At 40.9% G+C, this 20,707-nt stretch overlaps 1 protein-coding gene and 1 non-coding gene across 4 annotated transcripts in view; both read right to left on the bottom strand.

Annotated features, from left to right (window-relative positions):
• MORF4L1 (mortality factor 4 like 1) overlaps positions 1 to 3,531 on the bottom strand; it is an 84,987-nt gene extending 81,456 nt beyond the window's left edge. For 2 of the 3 annotated variants that reach the window (XM_077469168.1, XM_077469169.1), the window contains exon 1: positions 3,346 to 3,498. In XM_077469168.1, coding sequence (XP_077325294.1) covers positions 3,346 to 3,385 — 40 coding nt within the window. In that variant the 5' untranslated portion in view covers positions 3,386 to 3,498. Of the gene's footprint in view, positions 1 to 3,345 lie in introns of all 3 variants that reach the window. The other variant, XM_077469171.1, reaches the window with a different exon arrangement.
• Positions 3,532 to 9,164: 5,633 nt separating this feature from the next.
• TRNAK-CUU (transfer RNA lysine (anticodon CUU)) lies at positions 9,165 to 9,237 on the bottom strand. The gene has a single exon. It is a non-coding gene; the product is annotated as a tRNA-Lys (tRNA).
• Between the last annotated feature and the right edge of the window lie 11,470 nt (positions 9,238 to 20,707).

Raw genomic sequence — 20,707 nt, 5'->3', positions numbered from 1 at the left:
ATCCAAGTGAGCATGCATAGCTGGAGCTCCAAAATCCTACCTGAAAAAACCCCACAGATGCTTTTCTGTTGCTAGGACATTTATGATGCTCCTGCCATTAATGCTCCCCACCCATCACTCTTGGATTCAATTGTCACATGGGCAACCGATGCCATGGTGCCAAGCTCAGGACTACCTCAACAAGGAAGAGTACGCATGCGCAGTGTATGAATCGAAAGGAGTGCCCACTTGAGACGGCGGAAGTGAGCATCAATGTCAGAGAGAGTGCATGTCCTCACAAATACTGCGCATGCACGCTTGGAATGGCACAGTTCCCAAAGCCTGCCTGATAAAGTCCCATAGCCGGCATTCTCCCGTCCTGTTGCTATGGAGCTCCAATCGTTGATGCCCGTCCCCCACTATCACAAATGCTCTCAGATTCAAAACACTCCGTAGTCACTCCCTCCCGTTACCACGGCACCAAGCTCAACGCCATGACAACAGGGTGGACAGTGCACTGCACATGTGCGGCCCTTTGAATCAGAGAGTGTGCGCTATTGCATCAACAGCTAGCCTCCCACCATACGCCACGCCTATGTCATCACAAGAACGCATGCTCTTGGATTCCAACGCTGCGCATGCACTCTCAATACCATGGCGCAGAGTACAAAGCAATGACAACAGGGTAGATAGTGCATGTGCGGGATTTGAATCCAAAGGACAACGTGCGCTTATAATGGCGCAGTTGAGCATCAGTAAGCTGGAGCTCCAAAAGCCTACCTGGAAAAAAAAAAAAAAAAAAAACATCTGGCATTCTCTCATCCTGTTGCTAGGGCGTTGCTATGACACCGCAGCTATTGATGCCCATCTTCGGCATCACAAGGGTGCACACACTCGGATTCAAAGCATCACATTTACAGGGCACAGTCAACCCTGTTGGTATAGCGCTAACCCCAGCACCATGGCAACAGGGGAGAGAGCGTGCACGTGCAGCATTTGATCAGAGCTCTTCTAAAGGCGAAGGCGAGCACCAATGGCTGGAGCTCCAGAAGCCTACCTGAAAAACCCTCATAGCTGGCATTCCCCCCCCCCACCCATTCTAATGCTAAGATGTTTATATGACGCTCCAGCCATTGATGCCAACCTTTGCCATCACTCTTGGATTCAAAATGCCACACAGGCGCAGAGCACCATTTATCCTGTTGCCATGGTGCCAAGCTTAGCACCACGGCAACAAGGAAGAGTATGAATGCGCAGTGTTTGAATCTGGGGGAGCGCGCTCTTGACATGGCGGAAGTGAGCATTGATGTCTGGGAGAGTGCGCACATGCAGTGTTTGAATCTGGGGGCGTGCGCTCTTGACATGGCGGAAGTGAGCATCGATGTCTGGGAGAGTGCGCACGTGCAGTGTTTGAATCTGGGGGAGCGCGCTCTTGACATGGCGGAAGTGAGCATCGATGTCTGGGAGAGTGCACACGTGCAGTGTTTGAATCTGGGGGCGTGCGCTCTTGGCATAGCGGAGGCACACATCAACAGTTGGGAGTTCTAGAACTCCCATAGCCAGCGTCCCCCATCCTGTTGTAATGGAGCTCCAACCGTTGATGCTCGTCCCCACCATCACAAGACCGCACGCTCCCAAGTACAAAACGCAGCGCATGCACACACTCCCGTTACCATGGCGCTGAGCTCAACGCCATGACAACGGGTTGGATAGTGCACATGCAGCATTCGAATAAGGGAGAGAGAGTGCGCATTAGTGGTGCCCAAGGTGCTCATCTGCGTCTGGAGCACCAAGAAGCTTGCCCGATAAACCCCCACACCCCACGCATATGCCATCACAACCATGCACGCTCTTCATTTCAAACACCGCTCATGCACTCTCTCCCGTTTCCATGGCGCTGAGCTCAACGCCATGACAACAGGGTGGATAGTGCACGGCGAATACACAGCATTTCAGTCAGGGAGAGAGAGCGCGTGTGTGCTAGTGGTGAGCATCAACGCCTGGAGCCCCAAAAGCCTGCCCGAAAGACTCATAGCCGGCACCCCCCACCCCCCCCATTGCTATGGAGATCCAACCGTCGGCGCTCGTCCCCACTGTCACAAGATTGCATGCTCTCCAGATGATTGAGCCCATTCATTTTATAGAGACAAACATCGCACCGCCAAAAGGTATCAGAGATACCGAGAAACACTCCGTATTGGTGCGTCCCTTGAATTCGGGAGAGAAGGCGCTCTCACAATGCTGGAGATGAGCATTAACAGCCAAATTCCTCCTGATAAACCTCGCCCCCCCCCATACACCACATGCTCATATTCAAACCACTGCGCATGCACCCTCCTGAGCGCACCGCCATGACAACAGGGTGGCATGTATGGAGAGAGAGAGAGCGCGCTCTCATGATGGCGGAAAGCGAGACTCAAAGGTTTGGTGCTATGGAAGCCTGCCCGAAAAAACTCCCCCCCCCCCAAAAAAAAACTCCAAACACCCGTATTCCCTCCTCCTGCCGCTGCTGTGCTGTGGTGTCTCTGAGATTCAAACACCACGCATGCGCAGTACACCATCTACCCCCGTTGCCATGGTGCTGAGCTCAGGGGGGCGCATGCGCAGAGTTTGTTATCTGACCGAGCGCGCTCTTATGATGGTAGAGTTGAGAAAAGCTGCAGAAGCCTGCCAAAAAAAAAAAGTTGGCAACTGGCGTCCGCTCAGGACGCACTAGTCTCTATCAAGCGGTTTCTCTTTTAGATATAAAAGCCACATGTGCCCCCCCCCCATTGCCACAGCGCTGAGCTCAGTATCATAGCAATAACGAAGGAGAGTGCGCTTACTCAAGGCTCGTGATCTGAGACAGCGCGCTCTTAAGATGGAGGAGGCGAGAATCGCTCCAGAAGCCCCCCCCATCTTTGTAGCCGACATTCTCGCCTCCAGTTGCTAGGATGCCGCCGGTCGCTATCGCGCGATCTCACTCTCTGATTCATACACCACACATGCACGCCCAGCCGTTGCCACGCCGCTGAGCTCAGTACCGTAGCAACCGCGGGGGGGAGTGTGTGCATGTCCAGTACTTGTATCTGAGGGCAGGAGCTCCATAGCAACGGGGTTGGGATCGGGGAGCTCCATAGCAACGGGGTTTGGACCGGGGAGCTCCATAGCAATGGGCTGGGAGTTTTTCGGGCAGGTTTCTGGACGGGCACATGGCTGAGTATTGTTCATTGCGGCACAGTCTGTTCTCTTCTACATTATCGAGGTAAAGGTGGAATAACCCTTTAAGTAAAGCCCGCCCCTCCCCCGCCAATTCCGGGTGGGTGAGGAGCCCCGGGCGCTCCTCCACACTCCCCACACAACGGGGCCCCGCAGCCGCTCGCTTACCCTCCTGGAACTTAGGCCTTGGGTCCTGCTTCGGCGCCATTTATAACATACGCGGCCACCGGGAACGGCTCCGCCGCATCTACACACCGCGCGGGCCCGCACGTCACGGCGCCCTCCGCGCACGCGCAGTGCGCACCTCCACTTCCCCCCTCCCCTCACCTCTCCGAGCATGCGCCGGAACCCTCCGAACGGGCTTCTGGGGGAATGAGGGGAGTGACTGATAGAGGAGAGGTGTTCCCGCCGCCTCCGCCTCACCTCTCCCCGAGCATGCGCAGAATATCCGAGCGGGGCGTGTCTGGACAGAGGGCCGCCTTCTCACCGCTCTGGGCATGCGCAGACTAAATCCCAGCGCTTCTGGGGAATGGGGGCGTGTCTGATAGAGGAGGGGTTTCCGCCGCCTTACCGCTCTCTGAGCACGCGCAGAATATCTTAGATCTTCTTGGGGAAAAGGGGAGTGTCTGATCGGGGAGTGTTACCGCCCCCTCTGCGCAGAACCTCCGAGCGGCTGCTGAGAAAGGGGGGAGTGTCTGATTAGAAGAGTGTTACCGCCTCCTCACCTCTCAGAGCATGCGCACAACATCCCAGCAATTCTCTGAGAGGGGGAGTGGTCTGATAGAAGAGAGTTACCGCCACCTCAGGCCCCGCCCCCTTCCCGTCTACTGCGCGGCAATCTGGATACAATGTATCTTTGTTGGATCCTTTGTATGAAGCTTAAATCCGCTCTTCATTTCATAAAATGTAACAAAAGTTGTCCGGGCGGGAATTACGTGTCATGGGGGGAGAATAATTATTAGCGGGAATGTATCACTGTAGTATAATGTTATAAATAACAGATCTATAAATAATACAAATCTATAAATAATACAGATCAACCAATAATACAGATCAACCAGTAATACAGACCTATAAATATTACAAATGGATCAATAATATGGATCTGTAAATAATACAGATTGATCAATAAAACAGATCTATAAATAGTACAGATGGATCAATAATAGAGATCAATAACCCAGATCTATAAATAAAACAGATTGATCAATAATGCAGATCTATAAATAATACAGATTGATCAATGAAACAGATCTATAAATGATACAGATGGATCAATAATACAGATTTTAACAGAGATCCTTAAATAATACAGATGGATCAATAATACAGATCTATAAATAATACAGATGGATCAATAATACAGATTTATAACACAGATCCATAAATAATACAGATGGATCAATAATACAGATCAATAACACAGATCTATAAATAATACATATGGACCAATAATACATATCAATAACCCAGATCTATAAATAAAACAGATTGATCAATAATACAGATCTATAAATAATACAGATGGATCAATAATACAGATCAATAACCCAGATCTATAAATAAAACAGATTGATTAATAATGCCGATCTATAAATAATACAGATTGATCGATGAAACAGATCTATAAATAATACAGATGGATCAATAATACAGATTTATATCACAGATCCATAAATAATACAGATGGATCAATAATACAGATCAATAACCCAGATCTATAAATAAAACAGATTGATTAATAATGCCGATCTATAAATAATACAGATTGATCAATGAAACAGATCTATAAATAATACAGATGGATCAATAATACAGATTTATAATACAGATGGATCAATAATACAGATCTATAAATAATACAGATTGATCAATGAAACAGATCTATAAATAATACAGATGGATCAATAATACAGATTTATAACACAGATCCATAAATAATACAGATGGATCAATAATACAGATCAATAACTCAGATCTATAAATAATACAGATGGATCAATAATACGGATCTATAAATATTACAGATTGATCAATAACACAGATTTATAAATAATTCCAGTGGATCAATAATACAGGTCTATAAATATTACAGATTAATCAATAACACAGATCTATAAATAATACCGGTGGATCAATAATAAAGACCTATAAATAATACAGATGGATCAATAATACAGATCTATAAATAATACAGATGGATCAATAGCACAGATCTATAAACAATACAGATGGACCAATAACACAGATCTATAAATAATACAGATGGATCAATAATACAGATCAATAACCCAGATCTATAAATAAAACAGATTGATCAATAATGCAGATGTATAAATAATACAGATTGATCAATGAAACAGATCTATAAATAATACAGATGGATCAATAATACAGATTTATAACACAGATCCATAAATAATACAGATGGATCAATAATACAGATCTATAAATAGTACAGATTGATCTTTGAAACAGATCTATAAATAATACAGATGGATCAATAATACAGATTTATAACAGAGATCCTTAAATAATACAGATGGATCAATAATACAGATCTATAAATAATACAGATGGATCAATAGCACAGATCTATAAACAATACAGATGGACCAATAACACAGATCTATAAATAATACAGATGGATCAATAATACAGATCAATAACCCAGATCTATAAATAAAACAGATTGATCAATAATGCCGATCTATAAATAATACAGATTGATCGATGAAACAGATCTATAAATAATACAGATGGATCAATAATACAGATTTATATCACAGATCCATAAATAATACAGATGGATCAATAATACAGATCTATAAATAGTACAGATTGATCAATGAAACAGATCTATAAATAATACAGATGGATCAATAATACAGATTTATAATACAGATGGATCAATAATACAGATCTATAAATAATACAGATTGATCAATGAAACAGATCTATAAATATTACAGATGGATCAATAATACAGATTTATAACACAGATCCATAAATAATACAGATGGATCAATAATACAGATCAATAACTCAGATCTATAAATAATACAGATGGATCAATAATACAGATGGATCAATAATACGGATCTATAAATATTACAGATTGATCAATAACACAGATTTATAAATAATTCCAGTGGATCAATAATACAGGTCTATAAATATTACAGATTAATCAATAACACAGATCTATAAATAATACCGGTGGATCAATAATAAAGACCTATAAATAATACAGATGGATCAATAATACAGATCTATAAATAATACAGATGGATCAATAGCACAGATCTATAAACAATACAGATGGACCAATAACACAGATCTATAAATAATACAGATGGATCAATAATACAGATCAATAACCCAGATCTATAAATAAAACAGATTGATCAATAATGCAGATGTATAAATAATACAGATTGATCAATGAAACAGATCTATAAATAATACAGATGGATCAATAATACAGATTTATAACACAGATCCATAAATAATACAGATGGATCAATAATACAGATCTATAAATAGTACAGATTGATCTTTGAAACAGATCTATAAATAATACAGATGGATCAATAATACAGATTTATAACAGAGATCCTTAAATAATACAGATGGATCAATAATACAGATCAATAACACAGATCTATAAATAATACAGATGGATCATTAATACAGATCAATAACCCAGATCTATAAATAAAACAGATTGATCAATAATACAGATCTGTAAATAATACAGATGGATCAATAATATGGATCTATAAATATTACAGATTGATCAATAACACAGATTTATAAATAATTCCAGTGGGTCAATAATACAGGTCTATAAATATTACAGATTGATCAATAACACAGATCTATAAATAATACCGGTGGATCAATAATAAAGACCTATAAATAATACAGTTGGATCAAGAATACAGAATACAGATCTATAAATAATACAGATGGATCAATAACACAGCTCTATAAATAATACAGATTAATCAATAATACAGATGAATAATTAATACAGATTAATCAATAAAACAAATTTATAAATAACACAGATGAATCAATAATACAGATCTATATATATAATAAATAAAGACCTATAAATAACCACTTTGCATCCAGGCCAATTCTGACATTTCTCTCCTATATGTAAAATTTATAATTTTTTTGCTAGAAAATTACATAGAACCCCCATACATGATATACGTTTTTTTAGCAAAGACCCTAGAGAATACAATGGCGGTTGTTGCAACTTTTTATCTCGCACGGTATTTTTCAAACACGTTTTTTTTGGAAAAAAAACAATTTCATGCTTAAAAAAAAAAAAAAAAAAAAACAGTAAAGTTAGCCCAATGTTTTTACATAATGTGATAGATGAAGATACGCCGAGCAAATAGATACCCAATATGTCACGCTTCAAAATTGCACGCGCTTGTGGAATGGCGCCAAACTTTGGTATTTAAAAATCCCCATAGGCGACGATTTAAATTTTTTTACTGGTTACATGTTTTGCATTTCAGATGAGGTCTAGGGCTAGAATTATTGCTCTCACTCTAACGTTCGTGGCGATACCTCACATGTGTGGTTTGCACACCATTTTCATATGTGGGCGGGACTTACGTATGCGTTCGCTTCTGCGTACGAGCTCACGGGGACAGGGGCACTTTAATTTTTTTTTTTTATTGTTAATTTTACTTTTATTTTTTTAGTTTGACACTTAAAAAAAAAAAAATATTTGATGACTTTTATTCCTATTACAAGGAATGTAAACATCCCTTGTAATAGGAATATGGCACGATCGGACTTATTTACAGTGAAATATGGGGGATCAATAAGACCCCACATCTCACCTCTAGGCTGGGAAGCCTAAAAAAAAAAAAAAACGATCCCGGCTTCCCAGCCAAATAGGCGCCGTTATTTTGAATGCAGAGGCCTGCCGTGACGTCATAACATCGCGCCCGGCCTCCGAACGATGATAGAGACTCCTGGGACCATCTGGTCCGCCGGAAATCTCTATGGTATCATCCGGCGGATCCTGTGACCGACTCACCAATGGAAGCTGCGAGTCGGTAGAGGCACCGGATGGTGGCAGGAGAGGGGGCATCCCCTCCCGCCACCCGTAAGAACGATCAAGCGGCGGAACAGCCGCTATGATCATTCTTATGGTGCAGGGAATCGCCGGCTATAAATGCCGATATCTGAATGATGTCTGTAGCCTCAGGCTTCATTCCGATAAAACCACCGAAAGCCAAGGCCGTCCCTGGATGTCCTACTGGCGCGAAGTGGTTAATACAGATGGATCAATAATACGGATCTATAAATATTACAGATTGATCAATAACACAGATCCATAAATAATACCAGTGGATCAATAATACTGATCTATAAATAATACAGATGGATCAATAACACAGATCTATAAATAATATCGGTGGATCAATAATGAAGACCTATAAATAATATAGATGGATCAATAATACGGATCTACAAATAATACAGATTGATCAATAATACAGATCTATAAATAATAACGGCGGATCAATAATGAAGACCTATAAATAATATAGATGGATCAATAATAGGGATCTACAAATAATACAGATTGATGAATAATACGGATCTACAAATAATACAGATGGATCAATAATACAGATTTATAAATAATACAGATTGATCAATAATACGGATCTATAAATAATACAGATGGATCAATAATACGGATCTATAAATAATACAGATTGATCAATATAACAAATGTATGAATAATACAGACTCATCAATAAAACAAATGTATAAATAACACAGATGGATCAATAATTAAGACCTATATATAATAAATATTGATCATTAAAACAGATTGATCAATAATACCGATCTATTATAAATAGTAAAGAACGATCGGATAGATCATGAAATATCGGTATGTAATTTATCCGTTAATATCTTCACATAGAAAAATAAAAAATCTTCGCCCAACGTGGGGCTCGAACCCACGACCCTGAGATTAAGAGTCTCATGCTCTACCGACTGAGCTAGCCGGGCGCTTATGCAACTCAAGAAAAGTTTTCTTTTTCTTAGCTGTCTCATGTTCTTCAACCTCTTGCCGACGCTTTTTCTGGCACTTTTTGTTTATAAGCAAAAACATTCATTGTTTTATGTTTTTTTTTTGTTTTTATAGAAGATAATACAGAACCTCCAAACTTTTTTTTCTTGAGCAGAGACCCTAGGGAATAAAATGGTGATCTTTGCAATTTTTTTTATGTCACATGGTATTTGCATAGTGGTTTTGCAAAAGCAATTTTTTGGGGGAAAAAAACCCTTTCACGAATAAAAAAAATAAAATAAAAATATTTACCCCAATATTTTCGTAAAATGTGAAAGATGATGTCACGCCGAGTAAACAGATACCTAACCTGAGGCTTTAAAATTGCGCACATTCGTGGAATGGTGACAAAATACGGTATAGGCGACACTTTAAACATTTTTATAGGTTACCTGCAGATTTTCAGGAAAGCAGCGCACTACAATGAATTTTTGAACGCTAACACAGTCTAACGCCCAACTTTTCCGGTAGGTTATAAAAGACGATGATGTGCTGAGTAAATGGACACCACACACACACACACACACACACGTCAAGATTTAACCCCTTCTTGCCGACCTAGCGCAAATATGCCGCCTTCGGCTTGAAGGGGTTGTGTCGGGAGGATATGCCGTGTTTTTTTAAAGCCGATGGTCAGCTTTCTTGTGATAACAGCCGCTCAGATGTTATTACAAGCAGTGGGAGGGGACGTCCCCGACTCCCGCCGCCCTCCGCCGCTCTCCCAGGCTCCCACCGGGAGGCCCGAGCGACCAGCTGGAAACAAAGCCGGTGTTCTATCAGAAAGCCACTACCCATCAGAAAATGCAACCTTAGTGGCGATCCGTCACGGCCATCTTGATACACCCGCACTCGTCCACAGTAAGCATACAGTCTGAAGTCACCAAGCGGACATATCCTACACAGGGATGACATCACACAGAGATGACACCACACAGGGATGACATCACACATGGATGACATCACACAGGGATGACATCACACTGAGATGACACCACACAAGGACTACATCACCCACAGATGACATCACACGGGGATGACATCACACGGGGATGACACCACACCGAGATGACACCACACAGGGATGACACCACACAGGGGTGACATCACACACAGATGACACCACACAGGGGTGACATCACACAGGGATGACACCACACAGGGATGACATCACACAGAGATGACATCACACAGGGATGACATCACACAGAGATGACACCACACAGGGATGACCATCACACAGGGATGACATCACACAGAGATGACATCACACAGGGATGACATCACACAGAGATGACATCACACAGGGATGACATCAAACAGGGATGACATCACACAGAGATGACATCACACAGGGATGACACCACACAGAGATGACATCACACAGGGATGACATCACACAGAGATGACACCACACAGGGATGACTTCACACAGAGATGACATCACACAGAGATGACATCACACAGGGATGACATCACACAGAGATGACATCACACAGGGATGACACCACACAGAGATGACACCACACAGAGATGACATCACACAGGGATGACATCACACAGAGATGACACCACACAGGGATGACTTCACACATAGATGACATCACACAGAGATTACATCACACAGAGATTACATCACACAGGGATGACATCGCACAGAGATGACATCACACAGAGATGACATCACACGAGGCCCCAGACTTCTGTTTTTTTCCAGTTGCGGCACATTTTTCTCATCTGGTTTTAAACAGACATTCGTTCTGACTTGTCGGCTTCCCTCTTACTGTAATGTGATTGGACAGGACGGCTCCAGCTGCTTTCCATTCTTTTTTTCATTGCTTTAACAAATCCAGGATGTTTTCTTTTTGCCCAAATTGCCTCCAGATAAAAGTCATCGTTCATCCTGACACCCGGGTTCTGTATCTCTGGCAGCCAGATCTCATTTGTGGAGGTGAGGCAGCGGGGGGGACGTGTGCTCCACCCTGCAGGGGGCTCCTGTCAGGAAAAGTGTATCTAAGTAAATGAAGATGAGTGAATCATGGCTCCAGAGGACGTCGTAGTGACGAAACGCGTAGGGCGTGGCCACGTTGTGTGCACCCGTTTGAGACGAACGGCTGAGTTTTTTCTATACGCATATGCTTTTAATGTAAAATGTGAGTAGATCTTAATATTAATAAACGAACGATTTGGTTAAGAACGTATTACACTATGGACATGTCTTTCCTTATATAATTAACGTTGGATACCATACGGACGGAATAACGAAGCTTCACCCAGTGCACCAGCAGCAGCCAGAGAGCGACACAGTGGCTTACATTGTGAAGGTCCATCCAGCCCCACAGGGGCATTAACTCTGGTGAGAGCATTCACATACTATAGCACTGAGTGGCGCACCGGGGATGAAGTTCTCTAATTGAAAACCCGCACTATTTGCACGAGTGAATCAAATATTCCCTATTGACTTTTTGTACCAATTACAACAATAATCTGAAGAGGCAGTATTACTAAGCCAAATATTAATTTTGGACTTACATTGAACACAGATGCGTCTTCATGCGATTATTGGTTGAAAATATTTCAGACCCCTGGTTGTTTTGATCCTTAGTTATTGTCTATTTGCACATTTTGCGTCTTCATGCGATTTTTTGGTTGAATTATTTCTGATCCTTGGTTGCTCTGACCTTTAGTTGTTTTTTGCACGTGTTTTTTGCACATTTTTTTGCACATGTTTGCACAATCTGTTTTAAACTAGCACATTGTTGAATACTAACATTATTTCCACCATTTTGCACATTTAAATGGTTGATACGTATAGGATAATTTAACACCCAATTTGGTTTCAATTACAATGGAACATGAATGTTGACTCCACATCAATCACATACAATTTTCTTTGGATAAAATTGCTTTAGGATATCTCTGCACGGTATCACCAACAGTTTTTTCTTTTTCTTTTTATATAAAAAATAAACACCAGGTTTTGATGATAAGTTAACTCATCTCATCACTGATAGGGTTTAGCGCCATAACCTTTTTATTTCACACTTTTCATTTCCCTCTCCTCCCCAATAAGGAAGTGAGGGCTTCAGGCACAGGCAGCTCTAACCCAGTATATTTCCTTTTCTCTCTCCATTTTTCTAATTTTATTTCACATATTTCTATCACATTGGAGATCTGATTTTTCCATAGCGCGACTTTATTTATTCATTTATCTACTGCGCATGTGTGTTTGAGCTTTGGGGTGCACACCTATGCCCCTCCCCCTCCTATTTGTTCTGAGCCACATTCCTTTCTGAATCATGTGTTCGGGTTTCAGGTGGACTGAAACCCGGACACATGAACTGGTGGCAACTCTAAGTGGACCCTGATATTTCATCAGCTTATTTATTTTATTTATTACAGGTACTTATATAGCCCTGTCAATTTACACAGTGCTTTACATATACACTCACCGGCCACTTTATTAGGTCCCCCTTGCTAGAAGCGGGCTGGACAATTTCTACAAAAAGGTAGAAAGTAACACGAAAATCCAAAATTATAAAATCCGATATTCTAATATCCGAAAATCCAAAAAAGTAGAAAGAACGAAAATCCAAAAATTCTAATATCCAAAAATCCGATATTCTAATATCTGAAAATCCAATATTCTAAAATCCGAAATTCTAAAATCTGAAAATTTGAAACAATGAAAATTTGAAAGAACGAAAATCTGAAAATAAGAACAAAAATCAGAAAATTTGAAAATCCAAAAGAACAAATTTTTTTTGGGATCATTTCTATTATAATTAAATGATTACGTTTATTAACTATTATTATAGTTTATTATTATTATTATTATTAATAAATAATAATAAAAACTTTAATAAAATTTATAAATTATTAAATTAAAGGTATTAAAAAAATAAGAATAAGTTATAGGTATTGGAATTTCCTTTCAAATTTGTCTGCCTGTTATGCTGCGTACACACGATCGGAATTCCGGCCAGAAAAAGACCGATGAGATCTTTTCATCGGAAAATGCGACCGTGTGTATGCTCCATCGGAATTTAGCTGCTCCAATTTTCCGCCAGCCAAAAATTGATAGCATATTCTCAATTTTCCCAACGGAAAAACTTTCTAATGGAAATGGAAGTGTGTATGCAATTCCGACACGCCAAAACTCACGCATGCTCAGATTCAACTACGAGACGGAAACTATTGGCTACTGGCTATTGAACTTCCTTTTTCTAGTCCCGTCTTACGCGTTGTACGTCACCGCGTTCTAAACGATCGGAATTTGGTGTGACCGCGTGTAGGCAAACAAGATATTTTTGTTTGCGTGTAGGCAAGACAGCTTGTGCGGAATTCCGTCGGAATTCAGTCGGGAAAACCATCAGAGCTTTTTCCGACGGGAATTCCGATCGTGTGTACGTGGCAATAGTGAACGTAACTCTTACAAATTTCGCAGAATTTACAAATTTTCAAAATAACGAATACTACATCTATACGAATGGAATGTACCAAATTCAAATTTTTTAGAATTCACAAATTACCGAAGTAATTATACAAATGGAACGCACGGAATTAAATTTTTTTCCAAATTTACAAATTTATTCGAAATAACGAATCTCGATCATAACGAATGATCCAAAAAACAAAACAAAAAAAATAATTTTTTTGGCCATGCACACAATGGTTTAGAATTCTTTTTAGTAGGTTTTAGCTTACCATAAAGATTAATTTTTTTCTTTAATTTCCCATATCTAAAACAGAACTACAGCAATAATATTAACATTGCCACCCTACAACTTCTCCTTCTGAAAATGCTCTGTGTCTGGCTATCATTGTAATCCCGTGGCTACTATACTTTCTATATCACTTTCAATCTTTAGTCTTGTGTCATGGTAAAGCAGTTACACTATGAATGCTGGTTATTTACATGTAAACACAGGGTCTGCAGGTGAGTCATCTGTACACAACAATAGGGCAGAGCTGGGCAGTATTAGTAGCAACACTTCGCACTGAGATATCAGGACACAGCACAGGACTAAAACTTCAAAGGACAAGGGAATTTAAACTGTGATAGTTGGCAAGTATGAGGCAGCTGCTTTGGGCCCCACAACAATGACAGGGCCCAGGGCGGCTGCCCCTTTTGCCCTGCCTTAAAGACGGCCCTGGTCTTGGGTTCCCCCAACCGTGACGGAACTCCAGAGCAGTTGCGACCTTGGTAGTTCGGCCACTGTGTCAGTCATTTTTTTTTTGTTGTTTTATTTATTTTTTAACAATTTTATTTTTTTACAATTTAATTTTTTTATTATTTATTTTTTTTACATATTTTTTAGGACCCCCATTTGGGGGCTTTGGTAAAATATCAGGGGTCTAAACAGACCCTCTCATATCTCACTTTTGAGAGAGAGAAAGGGACTGACGGCAGATTCATCAGTCCCCTTTCTCTGCAGCCTCGGTTGCACAGAAAGAATGGACAGGATTAGCTCTGGACAGAGTCATTCATTCATAAACTGAGGCATAGTAGTAAACACAGTTTACTATGCTTCAGCTATGAATGAATAAAAAATTAAGTCAGAGATGGGTACTGATCACTGACTCGATTTATTAAGACAAGGAAGGGGTTGGCAAATGACGCTTTTATCAGCCCCTTCTCTGCCCTCCATCCTGATATTATCTCCTGCAGCAGCCGGCGGGAGGAGGAAACCCAGCAGCAGGGGGGGGGGGGGGTGCAGGGGAGCATGCAGGGGCCCGGGGCAGCAGGAGAGGGATAGGGAGGTGGCAGGAGCGGCATTTGGAGGAACCGATTAGGAGGAGAAGCGGGCATTCTGCAGCTACATGGAGGGATCGATTACTCTACATGCCACCGCCCCCCTATCCAGGTCTACACGGGGGGGGGGGGGCGGACTGGCGCCCTGGAGCATGTGGTCGGGTCGTAATGGCGACCCTTATCTGTACGCCCCTGAAGAAAGGGAATATTACATCACCACCTCATCCAATCAGAGAACGTCTTGCTTTCATTAACCACTTAATGACCAGGCCATTTTTTTGTGATACAGCGTTACTTCAACTCACAATTGTGCGGTCGTGCGACGCTGTACCCAAACAAAACTGATTTCCCCACAAATAGAGCATTCTTTTGGGGGTATTTGATCACCTCTGTTTTTTTTTTTGTTTTTTGTTTTTTGCGCTTTAAACAAAAAAAAAGTCAATTTTGAAAATAATATAACAATTTTTTTTTTTTACTTTTTGCTATAATACATATCCAAAAAAAAATAAAAATAAATTTCTTCATTATTTTAATTTAATGTTTTCTGATACATATTTTTGGTACAAAAAATAAATCCCAATAAGCGTATATTAATTGGTTTGCGCAAAAGTTATAGCGTCTACAAAATCGGGGATATATTTAAGGACTTTTGATTTTTTTTATTGTTTTTACTGGTAATGGCAACGATCGGCAATTTTTAGTGGGACTGCGACATTGCGGCAGACAAATCTGACCCTAAGTGACACCTTTTGGGGACCAGTGACACCAATACAGTGATCAGTGCTAAAAAAATAAAAATGCACTGATTACTGTGTAAATGACACTGACAAGGAAGGGGTTAACACTAGGGGGCGATCAAGGGGTTAAGTGTATCCCAGGGAGGTGCTTTCTAACTGTGTGGGGGGATGGACTGACAGGAATTACTCAGAGATCCCTGTTCTGATTACTAGGAGCAGACCAACTTCTCTGTACTTCCCTGTCAGAACGGGGATCTGCCTTGTTTACATTGTGATGCATTCATTTCTTTTTTAGAATTTCTTCTATTTTCAGCTGGTGATCCGGCCAGAGCAAGTCTGTTGCTTTTCAAAAGCATAAGCAGTATGTATCAGTTTACAGGGATGAGACAAACCACTTAACACTGACAGGGGTGCTTACAATGATCAGTTTTTTATTATAAAAAGGGGGGGGGAAACTGTTTGCTGCAACTGATTATAAAGATTGAGCTGGAGTTCCGCTTCAATTTGTTAGTGTATCTGAATCTGATAGTCCATCTAACACTCATCTCCTGCCAGACTAACAATGCTGCCATCCAAAGGTGCTCCCTGTGCTCCTTCCTCCAGAGTGGGGGGGGGGGGGGGGGTGTTCTAATACAGGAGGTGTATTACTGGCCAGATCACAAAAGAGTGAAAAAAGCCCAAAAAAATAAGAAAAGTAACGCAGCCGCCACATGTTATGATTGGTAAACTGCAAAAATCTCAGGCAGCGCTGCTTGCTATACCATATAAGTAGTGGCGGCCTGTCCATACGGGGCGCAGGGGCGCCACCCCCCTAGTCCATTCGCCCAGCCCCGAATCTCCATGCAGGGCACCGGACACATGGTTTTCTACGGGGGTTTTTTTTTTTTTTTTGAAGCACATGATGAGAGCCCGAGGCTCTAACTGGCTTAAAAAAAGGGTGGGCTCGGGGCGCAGAGCAATGCGCCCGGAGCCCACCCAGTTGTGTGACAATAGCGATTTATTACAGCGATTTAATATTGGCTATTGTTTTCCTGATTCTCTTCTCAGCCAATCAGGAAGCAGGTCTTGAGACCTGATTGGTCAAGGAGGTCTTAGGACTCCTAGGCCAATTGGGTCTCAGGACACACTTCCTGCTCCACCGGGAGGAGAAGCAACGGCCCGGCTCTTCCTTCCCCCTGCTTCCTAAGTTAAGGTCAGTCTTCCGTGGGGGGGGGGTGGCGGTGTTGGATTTCCGCTGTGTTCTCGTAGATCTGGGGGTGGGGGGTGCTTGCGGCTACCCTTCCATCTCTCCCTCAGGGGGGGTTACATAGCGTTAGTTCGCTGCCCCCCCCCCCAAAATACTATTTAGCATCAGCCACCACTGCATATAAATGGGATATAAATATGCTCATACGTGCTACAATTGATAAACTGTAGTAAATATTGCACGTTGGTGCCAAGAAATTAGAAATAAAGTGAAATAGTGTAATAAAAGTGAAAAAAGTCTTTAGTGCAATCACTCACCAGATGTCAGTGACTCCCTTGCCATTAGACATGTGCACTGTCGAAAAATTCGTTCATTTTTGTTTCATTGTTTTGTTTTGTTTTTCGGGTCAATCGTTATGATTGCAATTCGTAAATGTGTAAATTTGAAAATTCAAAAGTAAGAAAGAAAATCCAAAAATTCGAAAGAATAACTAATAATAACTAACAATTAAATTATAGGCTGTGAGTGAACGTAACAAATACAAATGTATCCAAAGTTACGAATTTTCTCAAATAACGAATGCCGCGTCTAAACGAATGGAGCGGAACAAATTAATAATAAATAATAATAAGAAGAAGAATAAAACGTTTTTATTATTATTATTGTTATTTATTATTATTAATTTGTTACGTTCCAATCGCTTAGATGCGGCATTCGTTATTTCACATAAATTCATATTCGTTACGTTCACTAACAGCCAAATTTGAAAGGAAATTCCAGTACCTATAATTTAATAGTTAGTAATTGTTAAGTTATTATTAGTTAGCTATTAATTCAGATTTTCAAAGTTTTTGGTTTTCAGATTTATGAATTTACAAATTTTTGAATTTACGAAGTTACGAATTTAGAAATTTACGAATTTTCACATTTTCGGATTGACGATTTTTTCGAATTTTCAAATTTTTCGAATATTGGGAAAAATTTATTAAACGGATTTTCGTTAATTCAGATATTTCTGAATTAATGAATTTGTCAAAATTTGTTAAAAAAAGAATTTGGAACAAAACAAATTTCACACGTTTACTTGCCATACAGTCTCCTGTGACTCTCAGGGATCCTTGCTTCTCCCCTTTATGATCTCTCCAGCGTGATTAGGCAGGAAGAAAACGAATGGAGAGACAGCCTCTCATAGTGTAAAATTCCTTAGGTATGTTTATTTTAAAATGACGATTATAAAAACACTAATGCAATAATAATCAAAAAAATTAAAAAAATTGGGAACACAAGCTTGATGCGTTTCATCATCAGCGAGCGACGTCTTCAGAAGCAGCTACAAGCTTCAAAATTCAAATACAACTGCAAAAGTCCATCCCACAGTCACCAGGGATAAGGATGTTCAGTCCAGGAATCCTGGTGAGAGGCCAGCCATGTGAAAACCTTCTAATAAAGAATGTGTCAAATTCCTTAGGTATGTTTATTTTAAAATGACGATTATAAAAAGCGTCACAAATGCAATAACAAACAAAAAAAAAAAAAAAAAAACAGCCTTCTGGAATGTGCAAAAAAGATGGACCCCACCTATAATCTGGCATGCGTTCCACTTGCTGGGCCGTAAAGTGACGCATTGGGAACACAAGCTTGACGCGTTTCGTCATCAGTGAGCGACGTCTTCAGGAGCAGCTGCAAACTTCAATATATTTCATTTTTTTTAGTTTTGGCTTTAATACCGCTTTAATTCTGATTCTCAAATAAATAATGACGATCCTGGAACTTCAAGGATGGAAATACAGCTATAGAACAGACATCCAAAAGCATTAGAATTTGGAATGTGTACGGTTGGTAAATACAGTTGCCGTCCATCCCACAGTCACCAGGGATAAGGATGTTCAGTCCAGGAATCTTGGTAAGCGACCAGCCATGTGAAAATCTTCTAATAAAGAATGTGTCAAATTCCTTAGGTATGTTTATTTTAAAACGCAGATTATAAAAAGTGGCACAAATGCAATAATAATCAAAAAAAATAAAAATAAAAAAACAGCTTTGTGGAACGTGCACGCCTATAATCTGGCATGTGTTCCACTTGCTGGGCCGTAAAATGACGCATTGGGAAGACAATCTTGACGCGTTTCGTCATCAGTGAGCGACGTCTTCAGAAGCAGCTGCAAACTTCAATATATTTCATTTTTTTAGTTTTGGCTTTAATACCGCTTTAATTCTGATTCTCAAATAAATAATGACGATCCTGGGACTTCAAGGATGGAAATACAGCTATAGAACAGAGACATCCAAAAGCATTAGAATTTGGAATGTGTACAGTTGGTAAATACAGTTGCCATCCATCCCACAGTCACCAGGGATAAGGATGTTCAATCCAGGAATCCTGGTGAGTGATCAGCCATGTAAAAACCTTCTAATAAAGAATGTGTCACCCCCCCCCCCCCCCGGAGAGTCGGTAAACCAGAAGAGACAAAAGCAGAATGACCTCTATAGCCGAGATGTCAGAGGATCAGTGTGTGGACCCCGGGGGGTTACATTGGGATCCCGATACAAGAATAATAAAAAAAAAAGATTTAACCTACGATACAATGTATAGCAAAATGCAATGAGATGTAACACCACTTATGCCTATCTAATATGATATTCTTTTATTTCTGTATCCTTTGCAACCTGTATTGTCACAGTGTTGTCCCTGTGGGACCTCTCCCCCCCCCCCCCCCCAAAAAAAAAAAAATATAGAAAACATCAGTTAAATAGAAATTAGTACAATCCGTAGAGAATGAAACATTTTTTGGGGCCTCCTCTGAGGTCCTGACACACAGGTTTAAAAATGACACTTTTTAATTTATTTTCATTCATTTATTTATTATTATTTTATTTAGCGCCATCAATCTAGGCAGAGCTTTACATCTGTATCCACTTTAGCTTCAGGCCTTTTTCTGACACTTTTGTTTACATGTAAAAATCAGTAATTGTTGCTAGAAAATCATATATATTTTTTTAAAGCAATTTAAAAAAAATATATACTTTAAAAAAAATAAAAGTAAATGCAAAAACACACTATATACATTAGGGATGAGCTTCGTGTTCGAGTCGAACGTACGTTCGACTCGAACATTGGCTGTTCGTGCGTTCGGCGAATTCCGAACGTTTTGGCCGTTCGCGTCAAAATTCGAGTGACGCGCGCGCGGACCACAATGCACTGCGTTGGCGCAGTGCATTGCTGTCCGATGATTGGCCAAGCATGCACTGTGACCCCGCATGCTTGGCCAATCGCAGCGCCGGCAGCGAGGAGAGCCATGATTGGCCACAGGCAGGATGCCTGTGGCCAATCATAGCTCAGACTGTGTAGTGCACGCCCCACACTATATAAGGCCGCCTTTAAGGCGGCCTCCTGTAGTGTGTTACTTTGCATCTGAAGCAGTGGGTGTTCTGTGTACCTTCAACACAGTACACACCAATCGTTTTTGGTTGATTTCCTATCTTGCTGCTGTGTAGTGGTTGTTGTCTGTGCCCTGACTGCAGTATACACCACTATATTCACCTCACCTATATAGCTAGTGATCTAGCTTTAACCACTTAACAACTGCCCATTGCCGATTAACGGCTTCAGGGCGGTTGTTTAACTCTGAGAGGCCGTTAATTAACGGCCTCCCAGAATTCTGCTCTCGCGTGCCCCGAGGTGTGCGCACTCGAGAGCATCCGTGACCGCCGGGTCCATAGGACCCGGCGCATTA

The sequence above is a fragment of the Lithobates pipiens genome, unplaced genomic scaffold (assembly GCF_037356315.1).
Source record: "Lithobates pipiens isolate NorthernLeopardFrog02 unplaced genomic scaffold, aLitPip1_a1.2 Scaffold_8, whole genome shotgun sequence".
Taxonomy (NCBI): Eukaryota; Metazoa; Chordata; class Amphibia; order Anura; family Ranidae; genus Lithobates; species Lithobates pipiens.
The sequence above is the reverse complement of the archived record's forward strand: the minus strand, read 5'-3'. Positions and strand labels throughout refer to the sequence as shown.